Source organism: Artemia franciscana, chromosome 7 (assembly GCF_032884065.1).
Source record: "Artemia franciscana chromosome 7, ASM3288406v1, whole genome shotgun sequence".
Taxonomy (NCBI): domain Eukaryota; kingdom Metazoa; phylum Arthropoda; class Branchiopoda; order Anostraca; family Artemiidae; genus Artemia; species Artemia franciscana.
In genome coordinates this window covers 35,748,090-35,768,501 of record NC_088869.1, presented here as the reverse complement: position 1 = coordinate 35,768,501, position 20,412 = coordinate 35,748,090, and the positions used below count along the sequence as shown (strand labels likewise).

Sequence of the window (20,412 nt, the reverse complement as noted above, 5' to 3'; positions counted from 1 at the left end):
CTCATTTGGATTTTTATAAGGGAGTATTTATAAATAAAACAAACAAATAACATAAACAAATTTCGTGTAAAGACATTTGAACACAAAATGAAATTACTAATAAAAATGGAAGAAACAGAGTCACTTATCCGTAAATAAATCAAAATTAAATATGCAATTTCAATCCTATGCAGTTCCCTTTTCCTTTTTTTACGACAATGTTAAAAAAATTTTGATACTTTTCCTGCATCTCTTAAACTAGATATATGAACATGGTACTGCCATTATTAGAAAATTCCAGATATTTAAATGAAATAGCTAAAGTTTCAATTTGTAAGAATTTTTGTAAATTATGCATTTTTGGAATTGTGATTACATGCTTGAATTTATCACAAACGTTGTTTTAAGGTTGAATTAGAAATTGGTGCTGAATCGATCAACAACAATAATATTAAATTATACAACTGGAAAATTTGCTCATAAAATATTAAGAAACTAAAACTAATATTCAAGCTCACTAATTAGAAATCTTTTTTCTTAGGATCCACTCCAGGCGATTACCGCGACATAAAAACTAACAGCGGAACAGTTCGAGTTGAAGATGGTACGCTGACAATGTCAAATATACAAAAGAGTAGTGAAGGATACTACCTTTGTGAAGCATCGAACGGTATTGGTGCAGGCTTATCTGCAGTAATTTACGTCAGTGTTCAAGCCCCACCGCATTTTGAAATTAAATTCCGCAATCAGACTGCACGACGTAACGAACCAGTGGTTCTTCAGTGTGAAGCTAAAGGGGAAAAACCAATCGGAATCTTATGGAATATGAATAACAAAAGACTGGAACCAAAAAGTGATAATCGGTAAGTACAATATTCTTTATAATTTTTTCTATTACTGTGACAAAACACAGTTTACCAGAAATCAAATCATACAATTTTTTATGCGACGCTTATCCTACGATCCCCTACTTCCGCTTATAAATTTGTTTTATCCCTCTTTCCCTCTTTTTTTGCTTTCTTCCCCTTTTTTTCTCAATTGATGCGATACATTTGAACTTAGTTTTTCGCTATTACTGAAAACGACAAGAGAAACGACTCTACAAGAGAGAAATTCTTTAGTGTCTATGCTTTGTTTTGGCGAACTATAAAAGCTGCTTGAGCTGATAGGCGAGTAATGCGGGGGTATAAATCGATATTTCTATGTACATTTGGTGTTTTATGTGTCAGTGTCGATATTTTGGAGCTGTTTTTGCCCCTCAATCATACTTCCTGCCAAGGTTGTTAAATAACAAAAATTTGTTATCTTTTCCCTTTAATTCGACTAATACAAAAACAAATGACCGAACATTAAATTTTACATTTAAAACAGAAATAACCAAACATCAGCTATGAAACTACACTACTTGGAGTAAAAAGAAAAATTCTTCATTATCATATTGCTCTTCTCTAGTGCTTTCCCTCTCGATGCTTTAGGCGAAAGGCTCAAATTTGAGTGTAAAGACTAGAAGACTGAGGAGAACGGTCTCCCCTCTTATATACATGGTAATTTATGGCTGCCGTGAGTGTTGATTTCGCTTTTTGCTTTCATTTGAGAAAAATCATTATTTAATTACTGTTCATCTTATTATCATGCTCATGGTTATCATAGGTTTGAGGGGGACCGCCCTTTTTATTTTACATACCCCATTTTACATTTATTTTTAATTTTGTATCACCTTGTTTTTATAGTTCAAATGTTTGAAATTTTTTTCCTCATATAAAGAGGAAAGAAATTTACCGTTTCCCCTCAATAAGAGAGGGACTTTCATCCCCTTAAACCCATTTGCCTGCGAAGTCCTGTAGATTCTTCAAAATGAAGGGACATTAGTGCTTAAACCTCGCCCCTCTCCCTGTTTATCTGAAACCCCTTTCATGAAAAGAAAGAAAGAGGGTGTCAAAAAGTGTCCTTTTTCGGCTTTAGGTAGCCTCCCTCCAACCTCCACAGACATGCATATGCGCACGAAAAATGCGTTGACATCCACCCTAATAGATGATACGCAATTATGGCACACTTTATCACCGTTAGTTCTGTTTCATAAGCGGCCAATGAAATTGTTCAAATTTTGTGTATTCCATGCATGTTTAGAGACGACTGCGCCCCCATCCCCCCTGAGCCAGTAGGGTCTCTGAAGCTGGGAGGCTAATAAGTAGCCTTTAAGTTGTTTTAACCCATATAGCTATATAACAAATTGTGCTCGATAGTATTTGGCTCTATTTAGGCGGAAATCGTTCTGCTGCAGGACAAAATGGCTTATGTTGGGCGTTTGCTTTAGTCTAATTTATTACTTAAAGTGGTCAGTGTAACATTAACTTTCTGTTTGAATGAGCCCTTTCTTGATAATCTACGAGCAATGATTCAATACGTTCGCCCTCGCGACTGAAAACAAACACAAAAAGTGTATACGTGCGAATAAACCCTTTTCGAAAAGAAAAATGCGAAGTTTAATGCGAAAAACTGCATGTTCAAACATGCTGATTTCATGGCTTAATCGGTCTCAAGATTGATATCCTTTTTGGCTATATTTTCTACCTTATCCTAAAACTATACAAGTTTTCTCATGCTAATTACTTTTAATGGGTAAGTTTAAATATGACTTTATATGACTTTTATATTGCTAGTTATTTATTTCATAAATTTTTTAGAGTCGCGTGAAATACATATTGTTTTAATGTATTTATCGTTTAATTGAATTTTATAATTATTCTACAATGGAGTTTCTCATCGTAATTTTTCTTCTTTGTTTTATTTACTTTTCTTTTCAAGGTACACAATCCGTGAAGAAATCCTTCAGTCTGGTGTTATGTCGGACTTAAGCATAAGAAAACTTGACCGCAGCGATTCAGCTCTGTATACCTGTGTGGCTACAAATGCCTTTGGATCTGATGATACAAGTATCAATCTAATTGTTCAAGGTAAAGTTTGTATTTAATTGTTTTATTTTACTTGATTTTTTTGCTTTGTTGCAAAAACCTTTTTTGTTACAAAAAAAAATAAAAATAATCTCTAGAAATTTCTATTCATAAATGGTTACACCACATAGATGCCAGTAGGCCCTATCCTTGTAGGAGGATGATTAGATGATTGTTCTTGGGAAGTGGGAGTAGGGATGAGGGTGAAAACACTAGAAGGGTATATTATACGGTATGATATTCCATATTTTTTATAAAGATTCTCTAAGCCAATATTAAAAAGGTAATGTCTTCCACCCCCTGTGAGCAAGTTTGTTTATGTATATAATGGAGCAAAAGATAGATTCATCGTTATGTACGATCCTTAAACTATTAAAAAAAGAGCGGAACAACGCAATCACATACCCTAAATTTTTAAGGGCGATATAATGCTTGTAAGTGCATTGAAACCGGACTTAATTCAGTTGTACAATTTTAATTGTCACTATTCGTAATAACTGGGCCTAAATTATAAAGCCCTGATAAATAAATTAGCTTATAACATATTGGCTAGGGTTCCCATCAATCAAAGGGATCTCATTTTGCTCATGCAAAATGATATGGTTATTTCCTATGAAACTGGGAGGAGATAAGATGGTGGAAGTTTTCACGGACCAGTGTGATTAGAATAGAAACTAGATTTACGGCGCACGGGCAACACCGTGTTGTATTGATTTCTGGTCTGCTTTGCTGATAAAAGTGTTTAGAGGTCAATGATTCCGGTTTCGTTTCTTCTTCATTGAATTCACAGTTTGGTTGTCAACACCCCGACCTTTAAAGTGTTACGTCCTAACTATAATTTTTCCTTTGAAGAGATGATGATGCGTTGCTTAGTTACAGCCCTAAAAACGCTGTTTTTGTTTAACACAAACCTTGCTCTTTATTTATCGATATCAAATTGATTAACTAATGCTATGTTACTCCCCCCCCCCCAAAAAAAAAAATCTAAGGAATGCAGCATGTTCAAGCTAAGGCTGCGTAACTGCCTTAAAGTATAACACCAACCAATTCCTTTGGCTTTACTAGTTGTGGGGCATTTGCTTCCTCTAGATTTCGGAAAGTACCTTTTTGGTATTTCGATTTTTTTAAAAGAGGAAAAAACGCAAAATTGTCCCACCTGTTTTGAAAGACAATCCCCTCCCCCCCCCCCACACACACACACACAGACAGACATATGCAAACACAAACATTTTCGTGAATTGGTACCTCTGTTTGATGGGAAGAAAATTAAAGTTTTGTCTATTACCAAGTGATTGCCACAAAAAGCCACCTATAATTGCATAATAACGTCATGGCGTTGCTTTATTATTTTTGATCGTTGTATAAGCGCTCACATAAAGCCAAATTTTCCAGACAAATGTTTTGGAAATCAATAAAAGGTAGACCAATTAGCAAACTGAAATAACCTTTTGTCCCTAAAGATGAATAGATATTACGGACCATCATAAGTTTAGCTTAAGTATCTTCATAAATTTATAGTTTTTACGTTAATCCAAGAATAATGAGAAATTGTCTAATATTAAAATACTGGTTTTAACAAAAATTTGAACTCTTTGTAAGTCTTAAGGTTTTTATAAAAGCTAGAAAGACTTGTATCTTTTTTCTTAAGGGTAGACTCCTAAGTGGGATGGAAATTAAAATGTGTTATCTTGAAACAGGAGCATGCTGTGGTATTTATGTCTGGTAGGCGTGCTAATGAAATCGTCTTCAAGTTTTTGTTGACCTTGCACTGGCAGCAAATGTATGCTGTTGGCTACAAATTGGTTACTCAGACTTCCTAATCCTAAATCTTCTTATCGCTCTGAGAGAAGCTTTGATGTTGTTATGTTTTTCTGATTAAAGTATATTTTCGCCAGGCTCGAAGCCGTTTGCAAAACTTGAGATTTATACCAAGGAATGTTAGGTATGTACTGTTTGCTGTCAACTTGGAGAAAAGCTGATAATTATTGAACCAAAATCAGCATTTCCTAAGTGCAGTTCCGTTTGTATGATTTGGATGGGAAGAGGGGGGTCGATGTGAAAATAATATTTTTGAAATAGTGAAGAGACTTTGAGCCTTCTCACCCATCTGCTGAAAAGATGTGCTATTACTTCGGTTGGATGGTGAACTAGACTCTTATCCATAATCTGGTCAAATTTTGGGAAATGTATTAGCTACATACCCCTCTTCTTTCTTTTTATACCTCTCGTCAACTTAAGCTCCACTTAAAGGACTTGGAAGATTTCTACAGTTTCTAAACCCCTAGTCAAATTAAGTTAAAGCAAAATTGAATAGGAATAGTAACATTTATTTCTGCGTGCAATGCATTCCAACGTGCATGCAAAAAGAAAAAAAGACAAAAAAAAATTGCTGAGCATTCATATCTTGACCTAACATTCCGAAACTAAGCGATCCTTCTTTTGATTCCCTTTGTTTAATTTATTTTCCCCCTTATTTTACAGAGGTCCCTGAAACCCCATCTGGCTTAAAAGTTTTGGATAAGTCTGGAAGGGTTGTACAACTTCAATGGACCGCGCCATATGACGGAAATGCTCCCATTACCCGATATCTCATTGAATATAAACTCATAAAGGGTAAGTTGTTTTTATTTTATTCTCTTATGTTATTAATTGTTCTATTTAATATGTTTCAATTTGAAGTACCAAGTGTATTCTCAGTGTACTATTTATATTGACCATGGATTTATTACCTGAATGGGTATGACATGATTTACCAAAGCCTTTGTAACGCGTGAGCAGGTAAACAGCCACCATGCATAAATAATCCGGGTTTCAAACCGGTTAAACCGGTTTCAATAAATAACCTGTTTCAAACACCTTAGGAAAGCTTTAGTGGGGGCGTGGAAGAAAAAGTGTAAGGAGCTAAAATAAGTACAACGGCAATACCTGTTGTCTGTAGGGTATTATAAATTATCTAGGTAGATGACATCCAAGAACATTTTTTTTTGGCCCCTTTCAACAAACACAAAATTCTAAGTCTTCCCCTCAAAAAAAATAGAAATTTTGAGCTTGATTCCTCAGCCGTGAGGTAAAGTAGGATCGACTAACCAAACAATAAAACTCTCCACCTTCCATTGAAACCTGGCCGCATGCAATTTCCATAATTAGATATCCACGCTTGCCTCCATGCATAAAAAAGAAAAGAAAAGATATAACCTCTGTTAGTTATCGGAAGTATACCGACTCTTTTGGTTAGGCATTTTTGGCGATGCCTTAGCTACTCGTGTTTCATGAATTTTGTAGATAGTAATTGGCTCGAAATTACCGATTTTACCGTTTATATAAAATCAAATGCAATTATGGTATTGAAAAAAGTAGACTTGATAATTTTAACTAGAATAGCTCTTTCATCGATAGTGAGCTTCTTCAAGGATATCTTCTACTTTGATATTGATAGCGTTACATGCTAATTATCACTCGAGATATGCAAATAAAAAAAACCCTCACAACTATTGGTTGCTGTTTATTTTTGATAATCCTTATAGAAAACATAATTTGCTATTTTTATATCTTTACAAAGTACCGGATTTCGTCCAAAAAGAAAAAATCTTAATACCAAAGCCGATAAGCCGTATTTTAACTTGACCTCTGTGATGAATGTAAGTGGTAATCGTTGCGGTATATTTCGCAAAAATACTTGCTGTGAAATTTTCTAAGGCTATTTAGCACAGCTAGGTACAGACTTTGGCCAGTGGATTTATGCCAGAGGTTGAAATGGTGAACCTCTCATAGGGTATCTTTTTCTGTGCAAACATTTGGATGTTTTTATATTCGTATCCGTTTTATTTATTAATTTTACTCGAGAGTGTGAACTGTGGAGAGGTTCTTTGTAAGTAGTGCAAGTAGATTTTCGTCATCAGTCTCCCATAAATATATCGTTTTCAACCATTCATCTTGGATTGTGCTGAATTGAAGCATACTTGTTTGAAGTGAGCAAAGCTGAAGCGAAAACCCCCTTTTTTAATAATCTCTAAAAGTATTTGCTCTTTAGGAGACTGGAACAATGATATAGAGCGCGTCTTGGTACCTGGTTCAGCCACAGTTGCTGGTGTTTATAATCTGAGGCCTTCGACTAATTATCATTTCCGCTTGATTGCTGAAAATGAAGTTGGAGCATCAGAGCCCTCTTCAACTGTAACGATTGTCACTGCTGAAGAAGGTACTGACATTTAATTAATATTTGCTTTCTGGTAATTTCCATTTGTTGAAAATCATTTTAGCACTAGTGTTATAAAAAAAGGAAAAAAGAATGACTAGGTAATAAGATAAGTTTAAATATTTGTATTCATTTCTATGTTGTTTAATAAATATATCATCGCTAGCGAGCTGAAAATCCATCATTCTTGCAAAAATCCTGGATATAAGCTGAAAATGATACAACTCGACATATTGTCAGAAATATGAAAATTTTCGCAGAATCCCTGCAAAATATAAATTTGTCTGTGTTAAACATCTGTGGGAATCAACAGATAAAACAGTTAAATAATTTTGTCATCTCTTTTAAAATTGTTGGCTGTGATTATTTATTTATTGTCATCGTTAATTTTTGGAGGTATCTTATTAGCCTGTTTCATGAAACTTGCCTTAAATAAATATATTGTAAGCTTACCATCTTGTAGTTCCAATAAATTTATCAGAGAATCCTAACATCTCTAGCCAGCATCGAACAAATTAAAACCAATGCCATGTAAGGTAATCAATCAAACGATACTTATTTGGCTTTACTCAAGCTTGAAATATTCCAGTTAGCTTATTCACTAATTAAACTGTATAATTTTTTTTTGTTTTATGTCTAAACGTTCTTTTTCTGTACACACCTTAAGTTGCTACTGTCACAATATATGCCATACAGTCGAAGAATTTCTACTCTTCTACTATCATTGTGTGCCCAAAACCATGAAACGGGTATACGAATGCGCAATCACAATGATTACTATTACCGAGATTCAGCTAGCACTACCTTGAGCCAGTCAGATTTTCATAGAATCTTCTCATTGGTTGACAAATTTTATGTAAAATTATGATTGGCTCAGATTAGCACAAGCTAAATATCGGTAGGCTTAATTTTGAAATCTCATTGTGATTGAACCTTAAAGTGGCTACGATAACTCAAAAAATTTTATGCTGCACGACATAAATTTTCCAGGAGAGCAAAAAAAAGATCTAAAAAAACATGTCTCTTTGGGTTTTGGTGTTACTAGTGATATGTTGTTTGTACAAGGAAGAGATTTGTTTCCTTTTGCAGCCTCAAATATAGGGCTAAAAAAACTTTTTAAACCAAAAAAAAAGAAGAAAAAACATAAAAAATAGGATTTCCATCTAATTGTGGAAATGGAGAAAAGTAGATATAGTATATTTAGCAAAAATCAGAAGCTTTACAGTGGCTTGCGAGTCAAACTGGGAACCACATTTTTCCAACTGTTCGATTGTCTTGAGTTGAAATAGATAAGCGGCAAATTTTGGTTTCACAAACAATGTTCCTCCATACTGCCTGTTAAGTTACCATAACAACTGTGTTTCGGGGCCTGGTATAATTATTGTTGAATCTATTTTTCTGTCTATCTCTGAGAGCTGACACATGTGCAATGTTAGGGACATTCCGGCTTAACCTCCTTCTCCCCAAGTTATCGAGATGTTTTCGATTTTGTTTCCTAAAAATTTCTAGATTTATCATGGAATTCGGCTATTTGATTTTGCTTTTTTCGAATTTACTCTATTCTGTAGCTGTTTCCTTTTATTTTGACAATTGCTGTATCTTTTACATTTAATGAAGGCGACAAAGTTTCATGAAAGGTCATTCTTATACGTGCAAAACTTAGTTGAACTTAAAGGGAATGGGAGAAGTAGTATAATACTAGCTTTCTTATCTTTTGTGTGGTTTTCCAAGCTACCTATGTAAATTAGAAAACTGGGGGGAATTTTCATTATGGAACGTTTAGACTTGTCCTCATTGATGATTGAGCGTAACATTTGATTTAGGGCTCGTCATAAACTTTATATGTATTCTTATTGTTCATTGTGTTAAAGTCTTAAAACACTTTTCTTCTTTCAGTTCCAAGTGGGCCCCCTCGAGGAGTGAAAGTTGAAGCTCTTGACCAAAGCACATTGAAAGTAATGTGGAAGCCTCCTAGCAGAGAACATTGGAACGGAGACATTCTTGGCTACTATGTTGGCTACAAGCTTGGTTCTTCAGACAAACCTTTCCTTTTTGAGACTGTTGAATTTAACCGCGACCACAGCAAAGAGCATAGTCTTCAGATAAATAACCTAAAGTACGTGTTCTGATGAAGAATTTTCTCCTGTTAAACAAAATAATTGTTTTTTCTGTTTAATACTGATCTTTCTTGTGCAAAAATACCGAGGGCAAAAAATACCGAAAAATGGGGATACGCCCAGAAATGTGCTGTCCCAAAGAGAAAAAAAGGTCAGGAATACTATAGATTAAAAGTTGGAATTTTCCCCCTTACACGTGCATTTGCTAAATTACCTTATGGGGTAATTTTTTTTTTTGGGGGGGGGGGGATCTGAAAAACTGCCAAAAATTTCTTTTTCTTTCTGTATTGGATGTAATGGTAATTCTTTTGTTTAAATCGAACTCCTTTCTCATGTTTGACTATTGCTTCCTTAAAACTATGCTAAATTTGTTTTCATCATAGGGATTTTAGTGTATAATAGAGGAAAATAAAAGTTACTAGGCAATTGGATCTATTTTAGACAGATAACCCATGCCTCTTTGGTTTCGCACTATTTTTTCCTTCAACGTAAAAAGCCCTCCCGAAAGTAGCGATAAAAAGCGTTTTTCTCAAAACCTCAAGCATTGAAGACCTTTATAGCGTATATTTGTTTTAATAATACAACTTTCAGTTCCGGTGTTTTAAAAACTAGTTGGTAAGTAAAATCTTGCAATTACCCTGTTGCATTCATAAATTCTTTCGGCAAAGTCCTTATATTTAACGTAAAGACCTGTGGGTTGAAGATGGTGTAGTCCTCCTTGTATGCGGAATAATTCTTGTTCATTTTGAGTTTCAATGCTGCTCTTTACTTTCACTGAAAAAATATTTATTTTAATCTCAATCCCAAGGTCTTTCTTAGCATCAACACTCTCGAAACTTGTTACTTCAGGTTTGTGGGAGGGATATAATGATAATGTAGGCTCTCTGACTCAAATTGACTACCCTTCATTTTAAGGTGGCAAGCTCAAGCAACTGATTACAACCAACTTATAAAATAAATAAAAATCAGATTGAAAAGTATCACGGATTGGATTGATCAGGACATTCCTTCGTATTACTGATTATTTTTTTTCTTTCCTTCAAGAAAACACGACATTCATAAAAAACAAATGAATTAGTAAATGGTTTTGATAGCTTAAAACTGTCTTAGGGTTTACTTTCCAGAAACATTTAAAAGTGGTTTAAAGTGGGACAAGTTACGAATACAAAATTATTTTCTTGTTTCATTCAATAAATATTTTATTTGTAATCTGGTATTTTGTCTTAAGATAGTGAATATGCACATATATTCTGCGCTGCACTTAAACATCGATTTTTGTTTTTAATTGCCTTGTAATTTCATAACAACGAATTTAAACTCTAATTTTTGTTTCATTTCTAAAATCATTCAGAACGTACACCGAATATTCTGTTGTGGTGCAGGCATTTAACAAAGTTGGTGCAGGTCCAATGTCTGAAGAGGTTATACAATTTACTGGAGAAGGAACACCAGATCAACCGCCACAGGATTTCACTTGTGCTACATTGACGTCTACAACAATTGGGGTCTCTTGGAGTTCACCCCCTCTTGCCAATGCCAATGGAGTCATCAAAGGATACAAGGTTATCTACGCACCTGCAAAGCTTTGGTTCGGTGAGTCACTAAACCCTTTTGGCTCACTAAAACTATTCTGTGATTTATAATTATTTACTTATCTTCTTCTTAATTCTTTACTAAATAGAAGTAAACTCCTATCGTAAAGTCCAATTGTAAATAGTGGTTTGTGGCACCTACCCTAGTGGTGACACTATAAGCAATGACATTGACATTTTCAAGCCTATACTTGAATTTTTTCAAGTGATACCTTTCAATAAGTTGGCCTGTTATGGGTCATTACTCTAAATATGGTAAACACAAAAAAAAATCAATGCTATATAATACCTTATTAGTTACACTCCGTTGACTTAACCAGTTGTCTTGTCAAGTTCTTATTGTCATTATTTCTATTTCGATGATACTCTTCGAAATCCATTATTCCACAAACTTTAAAAGTCATTTCCCGCTCTTGGTCAATTGGCTGTAAACCCGTCTCAATTTTAGTGAAGTAGCTTGCATGTTGGCATGTTTTTTTGTATTTTTATATTTTTTTTGTCGAAGTCGTTTCGGAACGAAGTTGTGTATTAGCTTAATTAGATTAAAACAAATGCCTCATCCTCTCTTTATTCTTAAAATGTAAACATTATGCTTTAACAGCTCCAAGTTTGTGTTGTTGTATATGGTAATAGGACTAAATTTACTGCTAAGGTTAGCATTTGTGAATGCCGCCTGACAATAATAACGGTACAATTTTTAATCCATGTTGGTTAAGGAAAGAAGATACAATAACAGTTGAAAAAGGGGGAAGGAAGTAAAAAAAATATAAATGGAAGAAATCACAGCTAATGTAGAATGTGGTTCTTGCAATCCCTGGAATTGCTTATCGACTGTGTCTTTATCGACTGAGAATTTTCAACATTGAGAACAAATAAACAAAGAAAATATAACATCGCATGAGAAACCCCCTGGAAAATTTTTTGTTAGATAATTTTTATTAGATAGCTTCATATCAAGTCTTCAAGATAGTAGCTGTCACATTTTTTTGAGTTGATTATATATGGTTTCCTGATATGACAATTGTGAACGATGTCTATTTGGCTTTGCTTTGGTTTATTGCTCTTAGCTCTCTACAAAAATTAATCATTATCATCATTTAAAACTTGTCTTGGCGTTGTTTACTAATCTTGCACAAATGTAATCGAAATTTGGGGATTTGATTTAGTCGCTTAATTTTTGAGAGCCCACCCCTCTAAAATTACTTTTTTGAACCTGATCTACAGTAAGATTGTCCAATTTCAACTTCCCACCCTCTTAAAGTAACAAAGCATAAAAAACGAATTTTTGCCCCCTGGATAATTCTTAGGTCTATTCATCCCTGAAAAGTGCATTTTTCTAAGATTTTCTATTGATCCTTACAAAATTATGAAGTTTTAGGGTAGTACAACATATCCGTCATGGTTGCCGCGTGAACTGTATAAATAAATAACCCTCAAACTATTAAGTTAAATTTGATAACGATAAAGAAAACAGATAACCCATAACTACTAGGTTAAACATGATAACGATATTCGTCTGTAAAATTTAAGCATTAGCTATCTACATGTTCCTATAGAACTATGCCTTCAAAGGAAATATACACATCTTTAAGCTGCTTAGTGCCGTATGTGTTATTAGATTTTTTTTTTTTTTTTTTTTTTTTTTTTTTTTTTTTTTTTTTTTTTAATTTGGCACTCGCTGCTACCAATTGTACTAAGTGTCTAACTGCAAGTGGAGGTCTTTATCATTAAGAGTTGAACAGTTGAGCATATATAGTTGTGTGAGAGTCCAGTGAACAAAGTCGAACAGTCAATTTGATTTTGACTGCCCTTGGTATTTGAAAAAAGAAATATTCTGACCGTCATTCATTATGTGCTATACCACTATTCTTGTGAACATGTGGTTGCCTGTTCCAGTTGTCAATTCGTTACGCAATTCAGTTCGTCGTAATTTATTCGCAAAACCAGATTTGAATCGCATCTTAATTTAATTTTACAGTACAACACTATTTATATTGTTTTAGATGAAGCGAGCAAGGACACAAAGATTACTTCTCAGAGTGAAACTGTTCTTCATGGTCTTAAGAAATACACCAATTATTCCATCACTATTCTTGCATACACTGGAGGTGGAGATGGCGTTAAAGCCACTCCCATGCATTGTTATACTGAACAAGATGGCAAGTATTCCTTATTTTCCGACAATTTTTATCTTACTTTATGCTATACCTTTCTGATCTCGTTTATTGTCTAGGAATTCAGTAGCAGTAGACCATATTATCTTTTTGCGTATGTCAAAATAAACTGTATAATGTCTAAGTCGTCATCCATTCTACAAAAAAAAAGTCGCCATAACTGATGCTAACCATAAATAATAATTTTGGTTATCAGTCATTACGGGCTAGTGAGTACTCGTGAACATATTTTTTGGACCGATTGATCAAATGTCGGACATATCTGCTTAAAGTCAACTGGTCCCATTAAGAATTATATACATACAAATAAAATGTTAAATAGAAAGTATGAAATATTCTAAAGAATAATATATTATACGAATAACAAAGGATAATAATATGGAAGAAGTCTGATCCAAATTAACTTGGAATTTCATTTTCTCATCTTGAACTATTTGTCTGTACAGGGTGTCTTGCGTACGCAGGAGATTGGTGAACTGGGGACTCGGTTCTTCTGAAAATATCAGAATGTCTGTGGCTGTTCCATGATTTCGTATACGTTTCTCACTTGCTTCTTTTTTACTATTTGATTTTTTTATGCGATGAATTCCCCCTCCACACATTTCAAATTCTCGTCGTTCCGAAATGAATTCCTATGAATATGCTCACGAAATACCTGTAGCCTTTATTTGTTTTGGTCCTCAACTTTTTGTTTTATGTTCCATGTCTCTGACCTGTTTCTCAGTTTCCTTCTTTCCCTTTTAAAGTTTTGTTTTTAATATTTTGATTTATTTACCTATATCTCTAGTCTGAGACTAGTTTTCAAAGACGAATGACTTTTGGCTTTAAATAAAACCATATATCACGTCCAATACTAAGAAATAAGAAATATAATAACTCCTAAAAATAAAGCCAGGTCAAAACAAGAAGTACACTATTAGAATCGCTTTGTCCGAAACCTCTATATAGGAAACTTACCGTCCCTTGGCTCGAACAGCATGTATTGGCTTGAAAATCAGGAAAAGTGGGAGCAACCATTATATTCTGCATATACGGCATCTTTTTCTCTTTCTTTCTTTTTTATTTTTTCTTTTCCTCATATAGTGGGGCACTAGAACATCGTAGAGAGCTGTTTAATGGCTCATTTTACAGGAAATTGATGGGGTTGAAGACCTTTTGTAATTAAAAAAAAATTAAAGTATAATCAATTTTTGACGAAAAACTGCACTTTTCTATTAGCATTATTCAAGATATTCATCTGAATTTTAGCTTGTATTATTCTTTAAAATTTAACGGGAATTTGTAAATTGCGCAATATATGTTTATGGCTTATGCAACATCTTACAAGTTGTTACTGCTGGAGTTCTGGTAATTTAGAAATTATACACATGAATAAACTTCAAACAACCTTAATTCAAAAATTTCATCAAGTTTAGTTGTAATTCCTTAGATTTCTTATTGTTTGATAGTAAGATTTTCCCTTCCCTCCCTCCTCCCCAAAAAGACTAGTTTTTTTTTCTCGCTGTCTATTTTCATTGTCTATTTTTCTGTGTTTTCTAGTTGTTTTTTTTTCCCACCATTCTTCTATAGAATAAACCATCATGCTTTAAATCTATAAGAGAAAATTATGCGGAAAAGCAATTTAATAAAAGGGACGTTTTGTTTTTAGTACCAGACGCACCGCAATCCGTTAAGGCCTTGCAGATGTCTCCAGAATCTATCCTTATTAGCTGGCTGTCACCAGAATATCCAAATGGAATTATCACACAGTATACTGTCTACGTTCAAGAGGCTGAAAGAGTAAGTCCTTTTCTTTTTCTTTCTTTATCGGTTTCTTTTGTCAAGAAAAATCTAGGTCTTTTTTTATATAAAAATTTATTTTCCTCTTTTTTTGCAGGATAGGCATTTATATTCTATGCTACGTAAGTCTAGTTGGGGACCGGAGGGGGAGGACAGGTTTTGATTAGAGCAGGTCAAGAATTTAAGTATCTTGGGAGTTGGATTGAATGTGATAGTGAAATAGGCGAAGAAATCAAGAGGAGAATTGGACAAGTGACGTCGGTTTTTGTCCTATATCGCTCATTAGTTGAAAGTCCAAATTACCAAAGTGAAAGTCACAAGTGGAATGATAGTTTCTCCGCCCCCCTTAAAGAGGGGATTCATTCCCTCAAAGCCTATTAGGGAATATTTCTATTACAAAGGGGGGTTCATTAGGGACGTAAACAAAATTATAGACAAGATTAAGTCTCAGTTTGCTAATGACTTTCGGATAATGAAGCATGCTCGTTTTGTTTGGGTTGACTTAAGAAAAGAAGCAAATGTATTATTTACAAGTTACAAGTTGCCTCGTCTTTTGCATTTCTTTACAAGATACCCATACTCTATTTGTCAGTTCTTGGATTTTCTTCTCTAGTGAGGATGAGAATTACATAATATTATCCAGCTTCTATTATTAGTTTTCAACAGTTGAGTCTCATACAATACACATTATTATCAGCTATAGCATGTAGAATCAGTTTGAAAAACTCTGACGTCTGAGTGGCAAATTTTCAGAACTTGTATTTCCAAAGTTCTTTTCTCGTTCATTTTGTTGAAACCTGTCTCGCTCATTAGTAAACACTCTATGTCCTTGAATCTTCGCCTACTGATTAGCCTCGTGGTGTCCCCCCTTCTTTGTGCTAGTTAATGCTGGAAATTAAACGTTCAACTGGAGACACCTGTCCTAGCCTTTGAAAAGATGTGCCATGGACAGTCTTCTATATAGTGTAGTAAGAAAAGCTCATCAACTTGGGTATTCGCCAATGAACCCGTCAACTATTATTTACTAACATTCTAAAATGCAGGAAATAGACATACTTTGGCTGTGGCCTTCATATGCCAAAGGATTAACTCCCAAATGCGGTGTATGGAATGCACCCCGAGGGAAAACGCAAAGGAGGTTGACCAAGATACGCCTTATGACGGCAGGATGGCGGGGACATGTGAAGTCAACAATTGTGTTTTCAATCAAAGCGTAAAGACGTCACGGCTGCAGCTCAGCTCCGGGATATTTGACAAGGCTTCGTAGACGTTCTGTGTATCATTACGGATTATGTAGGATCCAAGTGCCATCTCCACACTGTATCTCCACATTATGGCACAGAAATTTAATGCTGAAGTTATGTCTTAGCTATTCAACTGATTTTGATTTAATCACGACAATTACAGCTTTGTGAACATTTTAGGCCCAAAAGTCGAATTAGACGGCGATATCCCCTCTCTATAGCCTTAGAATCAAATGTTTGGGCGTTCCTTGTTTGATTTTAGACTTGTTAAATAAGGATGGTGGACGCTGATATTGCTTACTCCAAACCATAGTTTGCTCAGTGGCAGTAACCTGATTAACTATTGGTAATGTGTAAAACCCATCAAGATGTCTAGTGGAGTTTCAAGTGACTCTGTTTATTTTGGACTTCTCTTGTCAAACATCATCGTGGAAAGACATTTCCGTATTAAAACTATAAAAGATGGGAAGAGGCGTGCGATCAAAAACAGCTTTGGCTCTGACAATTCCCTTTAAATGATAAGTGTAAAAGTCCTCTGACGCTCGCCAGGGGTTTAAGGAAAAAAAATGAGGTCCGTAAAATCTGATACAAATGCGTCCGGATGCGTCGCTTTCTAAGATATGGAGGAGGATGACAAGGACAGTGACGACAACGATGGCTAGGTGTAAAAGTTCCTTAGACGAAAACTCTTCAATTAAATATTAGACAGAAAAAGAATGATTCCCAAGCCTCTGAAAAAGAACTTCTAGCCCTAAAATAGTTATAGCTTATAACTGACTATTCTTAATGTCTCGTTTTCACATTTTTTCGAACGTATACACGAAACCCATTGGAGTTGTCGTTCTACGTCCAGACTTCTTTATCAACGGGGAAAAAGAAAAAAAACGAAAAAGAACAAAACAAACTAAACTAAAATAAAAAAATTATGGAAAGGTACAAAAACACGAATCTTTTCTTGAAGAACTTTATTTATTTTAAGTTAGTGTGTTTTGTTTTTTCTGTATTTTTTTTTCTGTTGATAAAGGCTTCTAGACATGAAGCTGAAATATTTGGACCGTTATTATTATTAATGAGCAAAAGTTGTTTTTGATCTTTTCCAGTGTCTTGTTTAAAAAATATATCAGTTTTTTATATTCTCATTTCGTTTCAATTGTAAATGGAAAGATAGTACAGTTTAAAAAAATATTTTACCATGAAGGGTATATATCGTATGTAAAGGTATGGTATATGGTATGTATGATGGGTATTTAAAAATATTTAACCATGAAGCTAAAGGGTATGTATGCTATCTCTCAGATCTATTGATATCCTATATAACTGTCCCTATTTAGCTGAACCTACATGTGAATAATTTAATTGAAACTACTAATAATAGTTTAAACTATCTAGGAAGAAATAAGAAGTCATCGAGTACCTTCGTTCCAACTTAGTTTCGAGGCATCTGGACTCAAGGAAGACAGATATAATTTCTGGGTCACTGCTTCTACTGTCATTGGAGAAGGAGAACAATCGAAACAAGTGTCTATCTCTCCGTCCAGTAGAGGTTAGAAATGTGTATTTATTCCACTTATGAAAATTTATTGCTGTGCGTAAAAAAATTTAGGATATTGACAAAACGACTACTGCTACTACTACTGGCATTACCATTACTAACAACTTACAGCAGCAACAACCCGCCTGAGGCCAACACAGCTACACATACAGGTCCTCCATTCTAATCTGTCAAAACCCTCCCCTTTCCCCGAGAAATTCCAAATGACCTTAAATCTGTCCTTGCGACATCCTCCCATCCCATTTATGCATGATCTGCTTTTGTTTGACCCTAGATGGTTGGCCACCAATGACGATCTTTAGCAACCTATATTACTTCATCCGCAGAACGTCCAAAACATTGTCAAACTCTTGGTCTCCATGCAATTAGGCTCAATTAGAAATTAACGGAAGGTATTATGTTCTAACTGAGTAAATTGTTTCTATACTCTATTGGCCTAGGTTGTATTTTTCTAAAATGTCTGCCTTAAATTCTATTGCACTTTATTGCTTTTTCTCTTTCTCTATATCCTTTGTTCTAAAGCATTCACTTTGTTCTAAGAATGAATTTTTTTCTCCCATCGAGTTTTCCAAACTATAGAAAACCGTTTTGAGCCTTAGAAGAGACAGCTTTACAGGATCAGATCAACCTCTTTCGTGAAGGATACTATCCATGCTATCTTCATGCTTATTAAATCTATATATATAAAAATAAGTTGTCTGTGTGTGGATCTGTGGATCAGGTGACGTCATGTTTGTCCGCATATGACGTCTGAATTATTTCACACTAATACAAAAGAAGAAAAAAACTAAAAAAGGTAAAAACTACAAAAAAAACTAAAAAGATAAAAAAAAACTAAAAAAGCTAAAAAACTAAAAAAAACTAAAAAAAAGGTAAAAATCTAATAACTAAAAAAAACTGAAGAAAATAAAAAAAGGCAAAAACTACAAAAAAAATAAAAACTAATAAAAAAAAAACTAAAAAAGCTAAAAAACTAAAAAAACTAAAAAAAACTAAAAAAAGGTAAAAAACTAAAAAAGAAAAAAACTAAAAAAAAGGAAAAAACTGAAAAATAAAAGAGAAAAAGAAAACTAAAAAAATATGAATAAATATATATAAAAATAAGTTGTTTGTGGGTTATGTCTGTCTGTCGAGTGACGTCGTGTTTGTCCGCATATGACGTCTGAATTATTTCACACTAATACAAAAGAAGGAAAAAAACTAAAAAAGGTAAAAACTACAAAAAAAACTAAAAAGAAAAAAAAACTAAAAAAGCTAAAAAACTAAAAAAACTAAAAAAAGGTAAAAAACTAAAAACTAAAAAAAAAATGAAAAAACTAAAAAAAAGGCAAAAACTAAAAAAAACTAAAAACTAATAAAAACACTAAAAAACTAAAAAAACTAAAAAAAGGTAAAAAACAAAAAAAAACTAAAAACTAAAAAAGAAAAAACTAAAAAAAGGAAAAAACTGAAAAATAAGAGAAAAAGAAAACTAAAAAAATATTAATAAATATAAAAAATATAAATATAAATATAATATAAATTAGCAATCAACAAGCACCGAGACACAAATGACGACCGGGACACAGGGAGTATAAATGACGACCAGGACATAAGTAAAAAAAAAAACTAAAAAAACTAAAAAAATGGTAAAAACTACAAAAAAAACTAAAAACTAATAAAAAAACTAAAAAATCTAAAAATCTAAATAAACTAAAAAAGAAAAAAAAGAAAAAAGGAAAAAAATAAAGGAGAAAAACAAAACTAAAAAACGAATGTATATACAGACCGGGACACCGGGATACAAATGACGACCGGGACACAGGGAATATAAATGACGACCGGGACACAGGGACACAACTACAATGGGGACGCCGGGGGGCACAGGGGGATATAAATGACGACCGGGACACAAGGAATATAAATGACGCCCGGGACACTCAAAGAGAAATCACAGACTGGAACACCGGGACACAAATGACGACCGGGACACAGGGAATATAAATGACGACCGGGACACAGGGACATAACTACAAAGGGGATGCCGGGGTGCACAGGGGGATATATAAATGACGATGGCGACTCAGGGAATGGTCGATTAGCAATCACCATCAACAAAGCTCAAGGGCAATCATTAGAATCATGAGGTATAGATCTGAATACGGATTGTTTTCCCATGGACCATTATATGTTGCATGTTCAAGAGTCGGTAAACCTGACAATCTATTTATATGCACAGACAATGGGACAGCAAAGAATGTTGTATATTCGCAAGTTTTACGTAGTTAAAAACATATATATATATATATATATATATATATATATATATATATATATATATATATATATATATATATATTCACAGGTGGGACATAGGGACACAACTACAATGGCGCGTAACTAATATGGCGCGTAACGACTTACGCGCGCGGGGGGGCTTGGGGGGGGGGCGCGAAGCGCCCCCACCAACTAGGTGTTGGGGTGGCGCGAAGCGCCACCCCAACAGCTAGTATATTCTAAAATCTTGTTTCCGCATTGAGGGAAAGTAGCTCAAGTTGTTCCTTTCTATATAGACTCTTCTGTCACTAGTTACCAGTGATTATCAACACTATTTCCTCTTCAAATTACTAGGAAAAATAGTAAAGTCTAGAAAAATTGAGTATCTGGATAGGTAAAATTTTATCGAAGAAAAGCAGTCTGGATTTTTTTTTTCGGTCGGTCTGAAGAACAAGCTGTTGTGCCGCTTCTTTTTAATGTTATTGGTTCATTAGATGATGAATTTCTTGTATCAGCCATTTTCTTAATTTCAAAAAGCTTTTGACTCCCTCAATTTTATTTTTAGAAAAGCAA

At 34.2% G+C, this 20,412-nt stretch overlaps 1 protein-coding gene across 50 annotated transcripts in view; it reads left to right on the top strand.

Moving 5' to 3' along the window:
* LOC136029210 (cell adhesion molecule Dscam1-like) overlaps positions 1-20,412 on the top strand; it is a 204,323-nt gene that overhangs the window by 134,860 nt on the left and 49,051 nt on the right. For all 50 annotated transcript variants that reach the window (XM_065707384.1, XM_065707382.1, XM_065707397.1 and 47 more), the window contains exons 14-22: positions 521-842; positions 2,785-2,933; positions 5,412-5,543; positions 6,961-7,128; positions 9,022-9,241; positions 10,594-10,835; positions 12,838-12,993; positions 14,657-14,787; positions 17,421-17,574. In XM_065707384.1, coding sequence (XP_065563456.1) covers positions 521-842; positions 2,785-2,933; positions 5,412-5,543; positions 6,961-7,128; positions 9,022-9,241; positions 10,594-10,835; positions 12,838-12,993; positions 14,657-14,787; positions 17,421-17,574 — 1,674 coding nt within the window. The remainder of the gene's footprint in view (positions 1-520; positions 843-2,784; positions 2,934-5,411; positions 5,544-6,960; positions 7,129-9,021; positions 9,242-10,593; positions 10,836-12,837; positions 12,994-14,656; positions 14,788-17,420; positions 17,575-20,412) is intronic.